The sequence below is a fragment of the Vulpes lagopus genome, chromosome 2, assembly GCF_018345385.1.
Source record: "Vulpes lagopus strain Blue_001 chromosome 2, ASM1834538v1, whole genome shotgun sequence".
Lineage (NCBI taxonomy): Eukaryota > Metazoa > Chordata > Mammalia > Carnivora > Canidae > Vulpes > Vulpes lagopus.
In genome coordinates this window covers 161715308-161734923 of record NC_054825.1, presented here as the reverse complement: position 1 = coordinate 161734923, position 19616 = coordinate 161715308, and the positions used below count along the sequence as shown (strand labels likewise).

General features: G+C 41.0%; 1 protein-coding gene across 1 annotated transcript in view; it reads left to right on the top strand.

Moving 5' to 3' along the window:
- Window positions 1-1153: 1153 nt before the first annotated feature.
- Window positions 1154-19616, top strand: part of LOC121478828 — a 37931-nt gene continuing 19468 nt past the window's right edge. Inside the window, 6 exon segments of the mRNA XM_041734199.1 lie at window positions 1154-1484; window positions 9055-9288; window positions 14362-14488; window positions 14742-14837; window positions 15346-16807; window positions 16809-17013. Of these exon segments, the coding sequence (XP_041590133.1) occupies window positions 9274-9288; window positions 14362-14488; window positions 14742-14837; window positions 15346-16807; window positions 16809-17013 (1905 nt within the window). The 5' untranslated portion in view covers window positions 1154-1484; window positions 9055-9273.

Genomic DNA, 19616 nt, shown 5'->3' with positions numbered 1-19616 from the left:
GTCTGGCTCCCTGCATGGAGCCTGCTTCTCCCTCTGCCTGTCTCTGCCTCTCTCTGTCTCTCATGCATAAATAAAAGTCTAAAAAAAAATTCGATTTGCCAACATAAAATATAACACCCAGTGCTCATCCCATCAAGAAGGTTTTTTTTCCTTCCGTTTTAATTACAAAGGCCAAAATGGCTAATATTAAGAAAAAATTTTAGGGACACCTGGGTGGCTGCCTTCCGCTCAGGTCGTGATCCCGGGGTACGGGATTGAGTCCTGCACTGGGCTCTTGGCAAAAGCCTGCTTCTCTGCCTGTCTCTGCCTGTCTCTCATGAATAAATAAATCTTTAAGAAAAAAATAATTTACTAACTTGCAATTAGAATTTCCAAGTCAAAGAGAACGAAAAATTTAAATTGATTCAGGTTGTCTTCTCAAAAGGGAGTAACTACTTAAATCCTCTATTACTAAACCTCCCGGGCCTAAATAATAAAAATTTAAAGTGTGCTCGCTTTTAAAAATTTGGGTAAATATGCCGAGTATAATTATATTATCTCGGGCAGCCCGGGTGGCTCAGCGGTTTAGCGCCTCCTTCAGCCCAGGGCCTGATCCGTCAAGTCCCCGGATCGAGTCCCATGTCAGGCTCCCTGCATGGAGTCTGCCTCTCTATCTCTCTGTGTCTCTCATGAATAAAATCTTTTAAAAATAATTACATTATCTCGTAATTTCATATTCTCCAATAACCCACAGTCATCATTTATTTTTGGAAGAAAAACACACTTGTGCCCTTCACTTCATCCCTTCCCCCTAGAGGTAGGAGCTCTTTCCGGGGGATTAGCATCTCTTTAGGAAGTTCTACTCTATCGGCTTCGCCTCTTCAGTGGCGGTCTTCCTTCTACACGACAAGGGTCTTAGACGCTCCACACACAACCGCCCTCTCCCTAAACCTAAGACGTTAAGCAGCGGTTGCCTGTCCTGTGACGTCTCAGCTTCCACAAAAGTCGGCCGCGGCCTGAAGCCGTCCCAGCCGTACGGACACCTGCCATCCTCTAAGATGGCCGCGCCCTCGGTGCTCCAGGCTTAACGTCTGCGCTGGGGCAGGGCACAAAGGGCGCCGCCATCTTTCTTCCCTCGGCCGATAAACGTGCCTGGTGGCTTTGATAGACACCAACTTCTGAAGTCTTACCCAGTTAGCATAGCTTTATTGGTCATCCCTCGCAGCGAGGAGGTAAAAACACTAGCGGGGCCAGTTATGATTTCGATTTCCTTACAAAGCCGCTATAGCCCCCACCGGGGTGGGGCGTGGCCTGTACGTCATAGAGCAGGGCCCGCCATCCGAGTTCCAAAATCCCGCAGCGCGCCAAGGGCCTCGCGGGATTCGCTGGTCTCGGTGGATCCGAGTCCCTAGGTGCTGCGAGGAAGCGCATCCGGACAGGAAGTGGCTATGGACGTTGGGGGCTTTTCGTCGCTGCGTTCAGCCTCTGTGGAGGTTCGGATTCAGGTGAGTCAGGTTCCGGGCTTGGCTCTAGGCCTGTGGGGTCCGTGAAACGGGAGCGTGTGTGAAGGACCGCAGTTGGGATTTTATTTGGATTCAACCATTAAGGAATCTGGGGAGCGTGATGGGGCTTTGGGAGTCAGTGATGAAAAGTCTGAAGACATCGCGACTGAGAGGCCCACTTTGTTAGTGTTTGAAGTCCACGTGGGTCGCTCTGCCCCTGGGACTTGGTGGTTGAGAAGTGGGGTGGAAGTATATGTGTGAATTTGCCCAGCTTCCGTGTGTTAGGGGAGCCTAGGTTGGAGATGTCCCTATTGGTTTCTTCAGCCTGTTGTGGCTATGGCATTTTTAATACAGGACTCACTCTAAGAGGCTCCTGGTGGGCGCTCTCCGTGTTCGAGGAGATCCAGGGCCCCTGGAGAATCGGAGGGTTCAGGCTCAAGCCTTGAATGCTGGAAACAGACCTGAGGCTGCATTTTCTCCAGTTAATCCAAACCCAGCTCTCTCCTTCAAGTCCATCCTTACGGACCTTCCTGAAAACTTTGTCTCCCAACATCTCTCTTCGCACTGTCCCCACAAAATTGTGTTCTGAGTGAGCTAGTGACACATTGACTTTTTTTTTTTTTTTTAAGATTTTATTTACTTATTCATGGGAGACAGAGAAAGAGAAAGGCAGAGACACAGGCAGAGGGAGAAGGAGGCTCCTCGCAGGGATCACGCCCTGAGCCGAAGGCGAACGTCCGACTGCTGAGCCACCCAGGCGTCCGGACATATTTACTCTTAAAAGATGTAGCTTTTGTTCTTCTTGCCTCAAATTAAATATAGTCATGGATATTTTCTTTTAGGGTCATTCTAAGTAAAAGCATCTCCTCTACCCTATATTCTGTACCATAGTGAGAACCTTTCCCCCCTCACATTTAGGATCATCTGTATATCTATATATAAGGAAAATTGCATAAGGAAAATTGATTGTATCATGTCCTTTCATATCCTCAACATATTTGCATAGGAGATGATACTTATACAGTTTTAATCATTGCAGTAATACCAACACAGGGTGGTGAGCCATTGCCATAGTGTCTGAGTCAAAAAAATTTTTTAAAGATTTTATTTATTCATGAGAGACACAGGGAAGAGGCAAAGACATAGGCAGAGGAGGGGAACCTGATAAGGGACTTGATCCCAGGACCCTGGATCACTACCTGAGCCAAAGGCAGACTACTCAACCACCAAGCCACCCAGGCATTCCTGAATCAAACATATTAATATAAGTGGTAATGACGTGAAATTCAAAAGTATTGTTACAGTTTTAGTAGTTTTATGGAGGTTTAATTTACATACCATAAAATTGACTAAGTATTTGCAGTTCAGTGATTTTAACTGAATTTCTAGAGTTGTGCAAATCCATGAGCAAATCCAATTTCAAGACACTCCAATTTTAAAACATTGCCATCACCTGGAAAAGTTTTCCTTTTTTTTTTTATTTTAAAGATTTTATTTATTTATTCATGAGAAATAAAGGGAGAGGCAGAGACACAGGCAGAGGGAGAAGCAGGCTCCTCGCAGGGAGCTGCACGCAGGACTCCATCCCAGAACCCCGGGATCACACCCTGAGCCAAAGACAGACGCTCAACCTGGGCTGAGCCACCCAGACGTCCCTGTTTTCTTGGTCCTCTGTACACTCAGTCTCCATTCCTACCCCCAGCCACACACAACCACTGATCATCTCCTAGAGTCTGTTAATTTGCAACTTCTAGACATTTCATATAAACAGAATCATATATGTAGTCTTTTATTGCCTTTTTCATTAGCATTGTATTTTGGTGTATGTTATAATTATCACTAGATTTTTCCCTTTTTTTGCAATTAATTTATTGAGGTAAAATTGACATACAATAAGCTACAGATATTTAAACCATACCATTTGGGGATCCCTGGGTGGCTCAGTGGTTTGGCGCCTGCCTTTGGCCCAGGGCGTGATCCTGGAGTCCCCAGATCGAGTCCCGCTTCGGGCTCCCGGCATGGAGCCTGCTTCTCCCTCTGCCTGTGTCTCTGCCTCTCTTTCTCTCTCTCTGTGTCTATCATCAATCAATCAATCAGTCTTAAAAAAAAATAATAAACCGTACCATTTGGTAAATTTGACATATATACTCAGGATAGTGTCCGCACATCATGAAGATCATGAACATACCCCTCACAGCCAAATTTTCTGTGTTCCTTTTTAATCCATCCCTCTCATATTTCCCCTTCCCTCCCAAGTAACTGCTGATCTGTTTTCACTACTGTAGGCTAGTTTATATTTTTTAAAGTTTTATTGAAATGGACTACAGGATGTACTTGTTTTTATTATGATTTGATTCATTCAGCATGAGTATTTTGAGATAACATTCTTCTTTTTTAAGATTTTATTTATTTACTCATGAGAAACGCAGAGAGAGAGAGAGAGAGAGAGGCAGGCAGAGACACAGGCAGAGGGAGAAGCAGGCTCCACTTAGGGAGCACGACGCGGGACTCGATCCTGGAACTCCGGGATCACGCCCTGGGCTGAAGACCACGCTAAACCGCCGAGCCACCCAGGTTTCCCTTGAGATAACATTCTTGTGTGTATCAGTAGTTCCTTTTTCTCCCTTATTCCTTTTTTTTTTTTTTTAAGGCGTTTTTTTTTTTTTTTTTTTTTAATTTTTTATTTATTATTTATGATAGTCACAGAGAGAGAGAGAGAGGCAGAGACACAGGCGGAGGGAGAAGCAGGCTCCATGCACCGGGAGCCTGATGTGGGATTCGATCCCGGGTCTCCAGGATCGCGCCCTGGGCCAAAGGCAGGCGCCAAACCGCTGCGCCACCCAGGGATCCTTTTTTTTTTTTTTTTAATTTTTTTTTTTTATTTATTTATGATAGTCACAGAGAGAGAGAGAGAGAGAGAGAGAGAGAGAGAGGGGCAGAGACACAGGCGGAGGGAGAAGCAGGCTCCATGCACCGGGAGCCTGATGTGGGATTCGATCCCGGGTCTCCAGGATCGCGCCCTGAGCCAAAGGCAGGCGCCAAACCGCTGCGCCACCCAGGGATCCCTTCTCCCTTATTCCTGAATGATCCATTGGATGTATATAATGCTTTTTGTTTAGCTAAACTTGTTACTTTTTTTTTAAATTTTTATTTATTATTTATGATAGTCACACAGAGAGAGAGAGAGAGAGAGGGGCAGAGACACAGGCAGAGGGAGAAGCAGGCTCCATGCAGGGAGCCCGACGTGGGATTCCATCCCGGGTCTCCAGGATCGCGCCCTGGGCCAAAGGCAGGCGCCAAACCTCTACACCACCCAGGGATCCCTAAACTTGTTACTTTTCTGTTTGTTTTCTGTGTACAGGATTATGTTGTCTTAACAAGTATAGCTGTATTCTGCATTTCTAATCCGGATGCCTTTAAGTTTTAGTTATTTAATTATTTGTTACCTATTGAACTGAGTAGAACCTGTATTATAACTTTTTTTTTTAAATTTATTTATGATAGTCAGAGAGAGAGAGAGAGAGAGAGAGGCAGAGACATAGGCAGAGGGAGAAGCAGGCTCCATGCAGGGAGCCCGACATGGGATTCGATCCCGGGTCTCCAGGATCGCGCCCTGGGCCAAAGGCAGGCGCCAAACCGCTGCGCCACCCAGGGACCCCCTAGAACCTGTATTATAATAATGGATAGAAGGGGTGATCGCAGCCACTTTTGCCTTTTTTTTTTTTTTTTAAGATTTTATGCATTTATTCATGAGAGACATGGAGGCAGAGATACAGGCAGAGAGAGAATCAGGCTCCCTGCAGGGGACTTGATCATGACCTGAGCCAAAGGCAGGCACTCAACCACTGAGCCACCCAGGTGCCCCTTTTGCCTTGTTCTTAATTCTAGGAGAAAAATATTCAGAATTCTATCAAGTCTGATACTAGTTTTGTTTTTTTGTGGATGCCCTGTATCAGTTTGAATAAGATCCCTCTGTTCTTAGTTTTTCAAGAGTTTTAATCATGAATGGTGATGTGACATGTGGTTACATACTTTTTCTATATCTCTTCAGAACATGTGGGTTTTATACTTTATTATATTAATTTGGAGTGTTATATTTATTTATTTTCACATGATAAAACCAAACTGGCATTCCTGGGATAAATCCCCCTTAGTCATTGTAATTCCTTTTTATATTATCCTAGATTTGTTCTGCTAATTTTTTTTTTTTTCTTTAAAAAAAATCCGTTCGATGAAGAGCACCTGGGTGGCTCAGTCAATTAAGCGTCTTCCTTCAGCTCAGGTCATGATCCCAGAGTCCTGGGATTGAGCCCTGCATGGGCTCCTGCTCAGCGGGGAGTCTCCTTCTCCCTCTGCTCCTCATCTCGCTCATGCTCTCCCTGTCTCGCTCTCTCAAATAAAATCTTTTTTTTTTTTTTTAATAAATTCTCATTCATTGACAAACAGTTCAGTGTTGGTTTCAGGAATGGAGTTCAGTGATTCATCCTTTACATATAACAGCCAGTGCTCATTATAATAAATGCCCCCCTTAATACTCATCACCTGTCTATCCCATTCCCCACCCACCTCCCTCCATCAACTCTTAGTTTGTTCTGACATGATTTGTTTCCTTCTCTCTCCTTTTTTTCCCCTCTCATATATTCTTCCATTTTGTTTCTTAAATTCCACGAGTGAAATCATACTTGCCTTTCTCTGATTGACTTACACCGCTTATTGTTTTAGTAATATGTTAACAGTTTTTCATCTATATTCCTGAAAGAGATTGATCTGTAATTTTCTTTTTCTGTGATGCCTTTGTCTGGCTTTGATGTTTTGGTGATAGTGACACCATGGAATGAATACATCTGGGCATAGGCTTTTCTTTGTGAGACAGTTTTTTAAAAAAAGTAGGCTCCATGCCCAGCACAGAGCCCAACATGGGGCTTGATCTCATGACCCTGAGGTTAAGACCTAAGGTGAAATCAAGAGTCGATCACTTAACTGACTGAGCCACCCAGGCACCCCTGTGAGACAGTTTTTAATTACTAATTCAATTTTTTGTTACATGTCTATTTGGATTTTTTTAGAAGTGTCTTTTCTTTCTTTCTTTTTTTTTTTTTTATTTATTTATTTATTTATGATAGTCACAGAGAGAGAGAGAGGCAGAGACACAGGCAGAGGGAGAAGCAGGCTCCATGCACTGGGAGCCCGATGTGGGACTCGATCCCGGGTCTCCAGGATCGCGCCCTGGGTCAAAGGCAGGCGCTAAACCACTGCGCCACCCAGGGATCCCCTCTTTCTTTCTTTCTTTCTCTCTCTCTCTTCCTCTCTTCCTTTCTTTCCCTTCCTTCCTTCCTTTCTTCCTTCCTTCCTTCCTTCTCTTTCTTTTCTTTTTTTTCTTTCTTTCTTCCTGACAGAGAGATGCAGAGACATAGGCAGAGGGAGAAGCAGGCTCCATGCAGAAAGCCAGATGCAGGACTTGATTCCAGGACTCTAGGATCACGCCCTGAGCCGAAGGCAGATGCTCAACTGCTGGGCCACCTAGGCATCCCTAGAACTGTTTTTCTGTCACTTTTGTTATTTGACTCTTTCCAGGCATTTGTCCATTTCATCTAAATTATTTATTATTAATTTATTTTTACATTTTTATTTGTTTTTAATCCATGGTTACTCAGAAACATGCTAGTTAATTTCCAAATGTTTATATATTTCCTGAATTCATTCTACAGTGAATATCTAATTCAGTTCTATTATGGTTGGAAAATATATTTGAAATGTATTGACATTTGCTTTATATCTTATATTATCTTTTCTGGAGGATGTTTCAGGTACCTTAGAAGAGAATGTATATTTTGTTGCTGTTGAATGTGGCATCAAATAATTGTTGGCTGATTGTGGTGTTCAAGTCTTAAATATCTCTGCTGGTTTTCTGTTGTTTTTTTTTTTAATTATTTTTTTAAGTTGTTGACAGTGGGATTTTGAAGTTTTCTATTTCTATCTTCAGTTCTGTCAGTTTTTGTGTCTTGTGATTCTGCTATTAGATATATATAGATTTATAATTTATAGCTTCCTCATTTATATACTTTTTTTTTTTATCTTATTGCCAACCAGAGAAAATTCACATAAGCCTTGGTGCTAGGGTTTTAGTAGAGTTAATGTACACACACGACTGCCTGTATGGCTGACCTTAGTCTCCTCCAGCCCCTCCAGAGCCATGGCTGATACCACCTGGTCCAAGGCCCTTCACCATAAATCACTTTATTAGAATAGACTACCTGACTGCCTTGCATGGCCCAAGATTCCCAGGTGAGCATAGACACTCTTAATTAGGCAGGATATTCCATGGACTTAGAAGTTTCCTCCTTCTAAGGAAGGAAAGGAAGGAAGGAAAGTTAGGAAGGAAAGGAAGGAAGGAGTTTCCTCCTTCAAAGGAAGGAAAATTTCCTCCTTTTCCTTCCTTCCTTGCCCTTGGAACTAAGGGCAAAAGCTAAACCTCTGTTGGGCAAGGTTAATCATTTAGTGCACAAAGTGGGATAAGACTGTCCTTATGGTTTGCTTTGTTCATTAGTCTTCACATTGAAGTGTGCGTACCCATGGAGTGTATAAAGACTTTCAAAGCAATTCATGAGGACACATGCTTTTTTTTTTTGTTTTGTTTTTTTTAAATATTTTATTTATTTACTCATAGAGACAGAGAGAGAGAGGCAGAGACACAAGCAGAGGGAGAAGCAGGCCCCATGCGGGGATCCCGACGTGGGACCTGATCCAGGGTCTCCAGGATCACGCCCTGGGCTGCAGGCGGCGCTAAACCGCTGCGCCACTGGGGCTGCCTAGGACACATGCTTTTTAAAGACACAATGTCCGGATCTTTGGAACCTTCTGTATGTCCTTTTTTTTTTTTAAATGATGGTTTTTATTACAACAGTTTTTTTTTTTTTTTTTTTTTTAATGATAGTCACACAGAGAGAGAGAGAGAGAGAGGCAGAGACAGAAGCAGGTTCCATGTACCAGGAGCCCAACGTGGGATTCGATCCCGGGTCTCCAGGATCACGCCCTGGGCCAAAGGCAGGCGCCAAACGCTGCACCACCCAGGGATCCCCCTTCCGTATGTCCTAAATGGATGTGCCTTATTAGCCATCTGCCTCTGAGGCATCATGCTCTGCTGCTTTTGCTTTTCTACTATCTATCTATCTATCTATCTATCTATCTATCTAAGATTTACTTATTTTTTCATGAGAGATAGAGAGGCAGAGACACAGGCAAAGGGAGAAGCAGGCTCTATGCAGGGAGCCCCATGTGGGACTCGATCCTGGATCCCGGGATCATACCCTGAGCTAAAGCCAGACACTCAACCACTGAGCCACCCAGGTTCCCCCTCCTCCCCTTTAATAGCCATGCCACTTCTACTTCACAGACGAAAGTCATACCTTTCACACATTCAGAACCCTGCCTTATTGCCCCAAGTGTGAAAGCTTTGGGGGCACCAAATAAAGGAATAATTGGAAATACTGAGGTTTATTAAGGTAAGTGCATAGCAGCAGTGAAACACCTGGGCCAAGAGGGAATGTACACTCAAAGTCACTTTGCTTTTTAGCCCGCAGGTTCCAGGTCTCCAAGAGCAAGAGTGATCGAGTGAAGGAATGAGGGAAGAAAGAATACTAGGACTTGGAAATCATTGCTTCTAGGAACAACTTCAAGTGGACACCAAGATTTCTGACTTCAAGAAAAGTCAGATGCAGAAGAGACAAGAAACTGCATAGATGCAGAAGAGACAAGAAACAGAATCCATGTCACTGTTTCATGAGCACAGAAGATGATCAAGGCCCAGGTGATTTTCATTTGTGTGCACTTTTCCTGCGTTTTCTGACAGCTTGTGGTAACTTGAAACAAATCAGTTCACCACTTTTGTATGAATTGAAATAATTGGATTTAGGGAGAAATTAAATTAGACTTTAAATTCAAAAGCAAGGCAAAGTGAAATCAGGAATGTATTACTCATAGCAGTCATCCTGAAGGACTAACATTGATTGGGACACAGTGTGTGACTGTGGTACATCCTGGGGGTTATGTTACCTGTCACTTTGTGTCTGATATCTCTAACAAACATCACAACCAGAGAGACATGAAAAGCTATGTGATAGGCACTGGCTGTAGGAGGAAGGCAGACCAGTTTCTTGGAGGATTCAGTAATTTATACCACTTAGGTCTCAGGAAATTTCTTTGGTGGATTTTCTCAGGATTGTGAGGTTGAGCCCCATGTCAGACTCTGTACTGTGTGGATCCTGCTTAAGATTCTCTCTCCCGGATAGCCCTGGTGGCTTAGCGGTTTAGTGCTGCCTTCAGCCCAGGGTGTGATCCTGGAGACCTGGGATCGAGTCCCATGTCTGGCTCCCTGCATGGAGCCTGCTTGTCCCTCTGAGTGTGTCTCTGCTTCTGTGTGCCTCTCATGAATGAATAAAGAAATAAAATCTTTAAAAATAATAATAACAAATAAAATTTAAAAAAAAATCTCTCTCCCTCTCCTTCTGCCTGCACTGGGTCCCTGGACCCTGGTTCACTTTCTGTCAAAAGAAAAGTCCATGAATTCATAGTCATACTCAACAAACAAATATTTTTGTTATTACAAACCATAAGAATGAACTGCCTGGTTAATGGCTGTTTCTTTTCTTTTTTTCCCTTTTTCTTTTTTTTTTTTTTTCAAGATTTTATTTATTTGACAGAGAGAGAGAGCCAGAGAGCACAAGTGGAGGGAAAGGGCAGAGGGAAAAGGAGAAACAGACTCCCTGCTGAATAGGGAGCCTGATGTGGGGCTTGATCCCAGGATTGAAGCCAGACTCTTAACTGCATGAACTATCCATGTGCCCCATTAATGGTTTTTTCTAAAATTGTGTTTGTTCAGAGTGGTGACAGAGAAATCGGTTGTGGGGTCTAGTCACATTTCACATTCTAATGTGCCAACTCATGGTTTTAAACATGTTTAAAAATGTTGGTTTTGGAGTCTGGGTGACTGCACACTTCATTTAGCCATCATACCCCTGAATTTTCTCATGTGTAGAATGGGGTTAATGACGGTGGCACTCACATCATAAAGTAGGGTCTAAAATGAATTACTCTAGGCAAAGCATCTAGAAGACGGTCTGGTTGACAGAAAGTGTTATATAAGAACATCCAGTGCCCACAGCTTCCCAACACTTGTTATTATATTATCAAATTGCATATTTTCAGAGTCTGTATGAGCCAATATTCTTTTGCCTTTTTTTATTTTGCATTTTCCCAATCACTTGTGAGGTTCAGATTCCTGTCCCTTTGTTGCTTTTTTGGATTATTTTCTTCTGTGATATGCCATCCTCCTTCTTGGCTCATTTAAAAAAATTTTTTTTTTTGTCTTATTTGTAATTGTTGATCTTGTGGTATATTGATCTTTTATTTTTAAAATTTTTTATCTTATTTTAAGATTTTTATTTATTTATTCATGAGAGCCAGAGAGGCAAATACATAGGTAGAGGGAGAAGCAGGCTCCCTGGGAGCCTGATGCGGAACTCCATCCCAGGACCTTAGCCAAAGGCAGACTCTCAACCACTGAGCCACCCAGGTGCCCCATATTGATCTTTTATGTGTTGCAGATATTTTTCTAGAATCTTATCTTTTAGCTTTTCTTCTTAATATCTTTTTCCATGCAAATGTTTTATTTTTGATTCAAATTCAAATTTGTTAGTCTTTTTCTTTATGGCTTTTTACTTGAGCCATAAATATTCCATATTTTCTTCTTTCTTAAGTTCTTTCTTTAAAAGTTTATGTCCTAGGGATCCCTGGGTGGCGCAGCGGTTTGGCGCCTGCCTTTGGCCCAGGGCGCGATCCTGGAGACCCGGGATCAAATCCCACATCGGGCTCCCGGTGCATGGAGCCTGCTTCTCCCTCTGCCTGTGTCTCTGCCTCTCTCTCTATCTCTCTGTGACTATCATAAATAAAATAAAAAATTAAAAAAAAATAAAAAATAAAAATAAAAAAAAATAAAAGTTTATGTCCTATATTATCTATTGATGTTATAGAATAATAACACATATATGCCTATATCTATATAATAACATAGGTGCCTGAAAAATTACTCCAAAACTTAACAACTTCGAACAAGAAATATTTTTTATCTCATACTTTCTGTGGGTCAGTAATTTCAGCATGACAGCATGTATTGATTTTATTCACGACACTTCTAACACCAAATGAGGTTTTTTCCTCCTGATACCAAGTATGTGATCTCTTCCAATACCACTTTTCCAGCCCTCTGATACTGACTACCTGCAGTTAGCATCAGATTACACAGGTTTAAGGGTACAGACCTGCAAGAATGCCCCCACTTCAGATACCAATCTCAAGGCTTGGTCTCCTGTACTGATGGGCTCTAAGTCATGGTTTCTGTGGTCCTTTTCTCAGGACAGAGTATGGGAATATGCCACTTTTCTAGCAGCTGGATATGCTCACCAACTTAGAAGCTTGCTGAACCTGTGGTTTTGGGGGTTTTATGGAGGTTTCATTTCTTAGGCATGATTGACTAACTCGTTTACTGTTGAGTGACTGAATTTAGGAAGTGGGGCTAAGTTCCAATCTTGTAATCACATTGTTTGTTTCTCTGGCAACCAGCCCCCATTCTGCAGTTGTATGGGGACCTGGGCTAACAGTCATCTCATTAGCCCACAAACAACTCATCACTGTGGAGATCCTAAGATTTTCGAAGTTCTTTGTACTAGGAACTGGGACCAAAAACCAAATATATATCTTTTGTCATATCACTACTGGGTACTTGGTTTCACAGTCTCTCATACTATAATCAAGACTATAATCAAGTTGTAAGTCAGGGTGGCATCTGATTTGGAGGCTCGAGTGGAGAAGGATGCACTTCTAAGCTCACTTACTGAGTTGTTCACAGGATTCATTTCTAGAAGGGCTGATGAGATCCTCATCTGATGAGTTCCTACCTGTCTGCTCATGTAAGATTCTTACTTATTACTTTCTTGCCACATGGGCTTTCTCATCATGCCACTTGTTTTATCAGAGTCGTCAGAGGATGGATTCTGTTAGCAAGGTGGAAGTCAGATGTAGTCTAATTGTAAAAGTGCAGTGTAGTCACTTTTGCTGTATTTTCTTTAGAAACAATTCCTGAGGCCAGGCCATGCTCAAGGGCAGGGCACTTGATAAAGGGACATGAATATCTGGTGTGTAATAAGGAATTTGGCTGACCTTTGTCTCTGATTCCTGAGAGGTACCTTTAAACCCTTGGAATTACCTGTGTGACAGGAGTGTCTTTGTTTTTCATCATGGGCCACGGGGACTACACTTTATGCTAATAAGTTGATTCATGTAGGCCCTGAATACTTTGTGCAAATGAGGTATCTCAAGATGGGACTATCCATGTGAGAAAGACCAACCATGTGATTAGAGGGTTGTGGCTTTGAACAGGTGACCTTGAGGAAGGGTAAGGATCTGGAGATTGAGTTCAGCAATGTGATCTGTGTTTCAGTAAATCATGTGTAAATAATGAAGCCTCAATATAAACTCAGGACACTGAGAATTTGGTGAGCATCCTTAGTTTGCAGTATTCTTGAGTATTGTCAGCGTTGTGGCTGGGAGTAGATGCTGTTCACAGTTCACAAGAAGTCATGTGTTTTAGTACCAAATGGGTTTCATGGCTGGCCATTTTGGCACAAAAAATGAGGACTTTCAAGATAATATTGCATTCTTTTCTGAATTCTCTTGTTTCTGTGGTGGTTGATCTGGCTTTTTGTTTCTAGATGCTTTTATAGTTTCCCTTTGCATTTAATATACTATAGTTTTAGTCTAATGTGTTGAGGTGTATAGTTGTGAGTTTTTCAGCTTTGGGTCTTTAGATACTGTTTCTCCATTACTCTATCTTTTTGAGAAACTATAAGCAGGTATACATTAGATCTTTTTAACACTATATGTTTATTAACCTCTTCCTTAGGTTTTCCTTCTCTTCTATGCTGCTTTTTTTTTTTTTTTTTAATTTAGTCCTGAGAGAGAGAGAGAGAGGCAGAGACAGAGACACAGGCAGAGGGAGAAGTAGGTTCTATGCAGTGAACCTGATGTGGGACTCAATCTCGGGTCTCCAGGATCAGGCCCTGGGCTGAAGGTGGCGCTAAGCCGCTGAGCCACCAGGGCTGCCCAGTGCTGCATTTTTTAGAATTCCTTCAGTTATATTCCAGTTCACTACAGTGTACTTTAATCTGCTGTTTTCCTGTCCACCAGTATATGTATAGATATATATGTTTAACAATTAGAATTTTGGTTTTTTTCTCCCAAGTTTTCCTAACCAACTTTAACAGTCTTTTTTGTGTTAGGTATACCTTGTATGGTTTCTCTTATTCTTTTACACTTATTGAAAACATTATCTCATGAATTCTGAATGTGGAGGCTGGTCGTGGTTGATTCTTATGCTGGCTATGAAGTTTTGATGTGAAAAGCAGAAATATTTTGTTTGTCCTGATGTTTTTTGCCTATTTTTAGTATTTGGAAATGGTGCTAAAATATTTGCAAAGAAAGGATTTTGCTTCTACAAAAATGCTGGGTAAAAAAAAAAAAAGATTCATTTATTTATTTATTTTAGAGAGAGAGCATGGCGGGTGCAGGAGCAGAGGGAGAGAGATTCCTCAAGCAGACTCCCAGCTGAGCACAGAACTCCATCTCAGGACCAAGATCATTACCTGAGCCAAAATCAAGAGCCGACCCCTCAGCTGACTGAGCCACCCAGGCACCCTGCTTCTACTAAAATGTGTTTAAGAAAAGTATATAGATGAGGCTATATAATGGTTAGAACAACCTCCCTCGTGCTTCTTCCCTGTTAATAAAAGTGATTCACATCTTATTAAACAGGACCATATTATTACAGGAATTGCTGACACTGGAGGATGTGGCTGTGGACTTCACCTGGGAGGAGTGGCAGCTCCTGGGCCCCGCCCAGAAGAACCTGTACCGGGACGTGATGTTGGAGAACTATAGCAACCTGGTGTCAGTGGGTGAGGACAGCTTCCCTGTGTCACTTAGAGGTGCCTAATCACTGGCTTTTCCTCTATCACTTAATGAAATCTTTGCAATCATTGTGGTCTTCAGAAGAGTCTCCTATCTTGGCCCTAAATAAAGGGGGATAATCTTTTCTATCCTGAAAGAGAACCTTTACTTTGCATGTGAGAAATTATTTTGTCTCTAAAATGTAATATTTTCTCATCTTAACCTATTATACCCAAGTCTTTTGTTGTTTCTTATGAATAGGGTGTCAGGCTACCAAACCAGATGCATTGTCCAAGTTGGAACACAGAGATGAGCCATGGATAACAGAGGATGAAATCCAGAGTAGAACCCATCCAGGTGAGTGAGTGAGAACCAGCAAGGGGAGTGACTGAAAAAGTTATATTCTAGTCATTAAGAGAAAGTGTCATAGCTGTGAATGTGTCAGGATACCTTAATAGCTCCTCCACATATTCCTTTCCCCAGATGAGAACTTTCTTTGTATTTAACTTTGAATATGCTCCTATCTCTTCTTGAGTCTGATACTTACTTCATCTTACATCTTTATCATTTTCTTTTAAACTGGAATCATAGTCAGTAGTAAAGAGCCACTTCCACATCATCTTTAAAACACTTTTATTCCAAGGGCGGTTGGGTAGCTCAGTGGTTGAGCATCTGCCTTTGACTCAGGTCATGATCCCGAGGTCCTAGGATCAAGTCTGCATCAGGCTCCCTGCTTCTCCCTCTCCCTATGTTACTGCCTCTCTCTCTCTGTCTCTCTCTCTGTCTCTCATGAATAAATAACTAAAACCTTAAACACTTATTCCATGCCATCTTCTTGAGAGAATTTGTTATTCTCTTTTCCTAGGATTTGGGAAGCTTGATAGTCATTTCCAAGAGGACTCTCAAAACCACAGATTTCTGAAGAGCACACAACGATATGGGGAACAGTGTACATTTAGAAATACTGTTCATCTGAGCAAAATAAATTTTGCCATAACACAAAATCATGTGTTTGACTTAAGCAGAAAAGCTTTGAAATCAAGTTTGAGTTTAGTTAACGAGAAGAGAAAATATGAAATAAAGAAGGCCCCTGAGTTTAATGGAGATGAGAAATCTTTTCTTCATGGTAATCACGAACATTTGTATTCTGGAATGCAATTCCTTGAAAATGCAAAACATATCAGCACTAAATTCCAAGTCCTTAAGCATCAGAAGACTCATAAAATAGAGAAACCCCATACATGCATGGAAGGTGAGAAAACCTGCATTAGGAAGTCTCAGCTCATTTACCATGAGAGCAGTCATAGAGGAGAAAAACCCCACGGGTGTGATCCATGTGGTAGATCCTTCTCCAGAAATATCATGTTCACTAAACATCAGAAAACTCCTACGCAAGATAAAGTCTGTATAACCAATGAATACAGAAAAGGCTCTAGTGTGAAGAGGAGTCTCACTGTGCCTCAGCAAACCCAAACAGCAGAGACATCCTACACATGCAGTGAGTGTGGAAAAGGCTTCACCATGAAGCGCTATCTGATTGCCCATCAGCGAACTCATAGTGGAGAGAAACCGTATGTGTGCAGTGAATGTGGAAAAGGCTTCACTGTAAAGAGCAATCTCATTGTGCATCAGCGAACTCATACAGGGGAGAAACCCTATATATGCACTGAATGCGGAAAAGGCTTCACGATGAAGCGCTATCTTGTTGTACATCAACGAACTCATACTGGAGAGAAACCCTATGTATGTAGTGAATGTGGAAAAGGCTTTACTGTGAAGAGTAATCTCATCGTACATCAGCGATCTCATACTGGGGAAAAATCTTACATGTGTAGTGAATGTGGAAAAGGCTTCACCACAAAGCGCACCCTCATTATACATCAGCGAACTCACACAGGAGAGAAGTCTTACTTATGTAGTCAGTGTGGAAAAGGCTTCACCACAAAGCGTACCCTGATTATACATCAGCGGACTCACACAGGAGAGAAACCCTATGAATGCAGTGAGTGTGGTAAAGCCTTCAGCCAGAAGATATGCCTCATACAACATGAGAGATGTCATACAGGAAAGACTCCATTTGTGTGTACTGAGTGTGGAAAGTCGTATTCTCACAAATATGGTCTCATTACCCATCAGAGAATTCACACGGGAGAGAAACCCTATGAGTGCAATGAATGTGGAAAAGCCTTTACCACAAAGTCAGTACTCAACGTCCATCAAAGAACTCATACAGGAGAGAGACCATATGGATGTAGTGATTGTGAGAAAGCCTTCTCCCACTTGTCAAACCTTGTTAAACATAAGAAAATGCACACAAAAGAAATGAGTAGATTCAGTCAGGTTGGAAGTTCTTTTAACACAGAGTCGCAGCTCATTACTTATGAGTGAACTCCTACAAAACAGTATCCCTGTGAATGTGATGACTGTGGCAACCAAGGCTTCATTAACCATCAGTGCTTCCAGGAGATTGGAATGTGATCATAGTACTGCCAGTTGTCAGATGTGTACCCTGCAGAGATTACTTGTCCAGGAGGTAAATCCGGTGGCTACAGTGAAAGTGGTTTAGTGCCTTTAGTGATCCTTACCTCATATTTTCTGTCAGTGAAAACATGTTTGAAAAACTGATGCATTCAACATGGAAATGCATTGAGCAAAACTTTGTAGCTTTATTATATTCTGAAAAGTGTGTACTGATACAAATTCTGTGAATGCGGATACTAGGAAGGCCTTCAGTGGGAAGGTAGACTTTATTATCAGGGATCGTCCTAAATCATCAGTGAGCTTATTGTTCATAGAAATATGATTTTTTAAAAAATGATGATCATAGGAAAGCTTTTATCCAGAAAGAAGACCTCTGTGTCAGAATTCACACTGGAGAAAAACTTTTATGGCAGGATGTCAGTGATACATTCTGCTTTGTTTTGTCAGGAAATGATACAGAAATTAAAACTTCATGAACATGCTAACTGGAGAGTACCTGTAGTCAAATATCCGAGAACTCATGAAGGAATTAAGTCCTGTGAAAGTGGTAAATGTTGGGAGTGCTTTTAATGTTACAAGTCAGACCTCATTAGAAATCAGATAATTCACCTGATGTACATTTTCAAATGATACTTGAAACCTTCATCTAGTGTCTTTTTCAGTAATTCCATAATTTTAAAAAGTAGTCTGCTTCCTCATCACTGATTAATATTTATTATTACATACAATGCAGAGTATTGTGTGGAGTGTTCTAGGACTACCCTGTATTATATGATTTTTTTTTACCTTTCCTTGGCTCTAAACTTAATTGTAAATTCAGCATATTGAGGTAGTTTAAAAGGAAACTGAACATTTTAAATTTATAAAATAATAGGTATTTGTACTTAACTAAGTTTATAAATATGACCAAATATTTTATAAAACCACCTTCCAATTTATTTTTATAAAATGTTTAATTTGGAATCATTTTAACTTATAAGAAACTACAAAATAGTCCAGAGATCCTTGGTATCCTTTACCTAATGTCTCCCAATAAAAACATTTATATAAACCACATCTTATTTTTGAATCCAGGAAAATGACATTGGTAACATACCATTAGCTAAACCCTTAACCTTATTTGGATTTCATTAGATTTTCATGTGTTTTTTTTTTTAATATTGTAATTCTAAGTTTTATTACATATACCACAACTATGATACAAAGCTGTAATCAACAGACTCCCTCATTATACTTTTTTATGCTCATACCCTTTATGCAAACCTACCTCTCATAACCACTTACCTGTTTGCTATCAGTATAATTGTATAATTTTATGAATGTTATAAAAATCATTTATACAATTGAATTTTATATATTTTGTGTTGTATTTATATAATCTTATAATTTTTCCATAAAAGTTATTACAATATTGACTATATACAAATTTATAGTTTTTTATTAATAGGAAGTATAGGGACACCTGCGTGGCTCAGTGGTTAAGCACCTGGCTTTGGCCCAGGACGTGATCCTAGGGTCCCGGGATCAAGTCCCACATCAGGCTCCCTGCATGGAGCCTGCCTCTTTCTCTATGTCTCTGCCTCTCTCTCTCTGTGTCTCTCATAAATAAATAAATTTTTAAAAAGTAGGAGGTATGTAAGCTCTTCATGTTTTTGTCATTTGGCAACTTGCTGTGAAGACTTACATGAGTTGGAGGATGGTTGTTTTATTTTTATTAAGTAATAACATACTGGATGACCAGTTTGTATACCCCTTCACTCTTGGAAGAGATTTCCTGGTTTCGGCTATTGTAAAGATGGTATGAAATCTGCATACAGGGTTTTGTGTGAACATAAATTTTCATTTCTCTACAATAAATATTCAGGCGTATGATTGTTGGAATCTATGGTAAGTTGTGTTTAGCCTTAAAAGAAACTACTTTCTTCCAGTGTGATTGCACTCTTTTACATTCTCACTAGCAGTATATGAAATATTGTTCTGTATCCTCTCCAGCACTTGGTATTCAGTACAATTGACACCTTAACAATGTGAGAGTTAGGGGCACCAACCCTCATGCAGTTGAGAATCCACATACATATACTGTAACTACTCTTGACTGGAAGCCTTACCAATAGCACAAACAATCGACAAAAACATATTTTGTACATTATATGTGCTATATACTAAAAGATAAAAGATATATATACTAAAAGATATACTAAAAGATAAGGAAAAGAAAATTATTATTTTTTTTTAAGATTTATTTAATTATTTATGATAGACATAGAGAAAGAGAGGCAGAGACACAGGAGGAGGGAGAAGCAGGCTCCTTGCCGGGAGCCCGACGCGGGACTCGATCCCAGGACGCCAGGATCGCGCCCTGGGCCAAAGGCACGCTAAACCGCTGAGCCACCCAGGGATTCCCAAAAGAAAATGTTATTAAGAAAACCAGACTTCGGGGGAAGAAAGATAAAGACCATATGGTTTCATGTCATATGTGGAATTAAGAAACAGAACAAATGAATAAAGACCAAAAACAACCCAAACTCTTAAATATAGAGAACAAAAATGGATGGTTACAAGTGGAGGTCGGTGGGAGAAAGAGAGGAAAAAGGGATTAAGAGTATGCTTAATGTGGGTGCTTGAGTGGCTCAGTTGGTTAAGCAACTGCCTTTG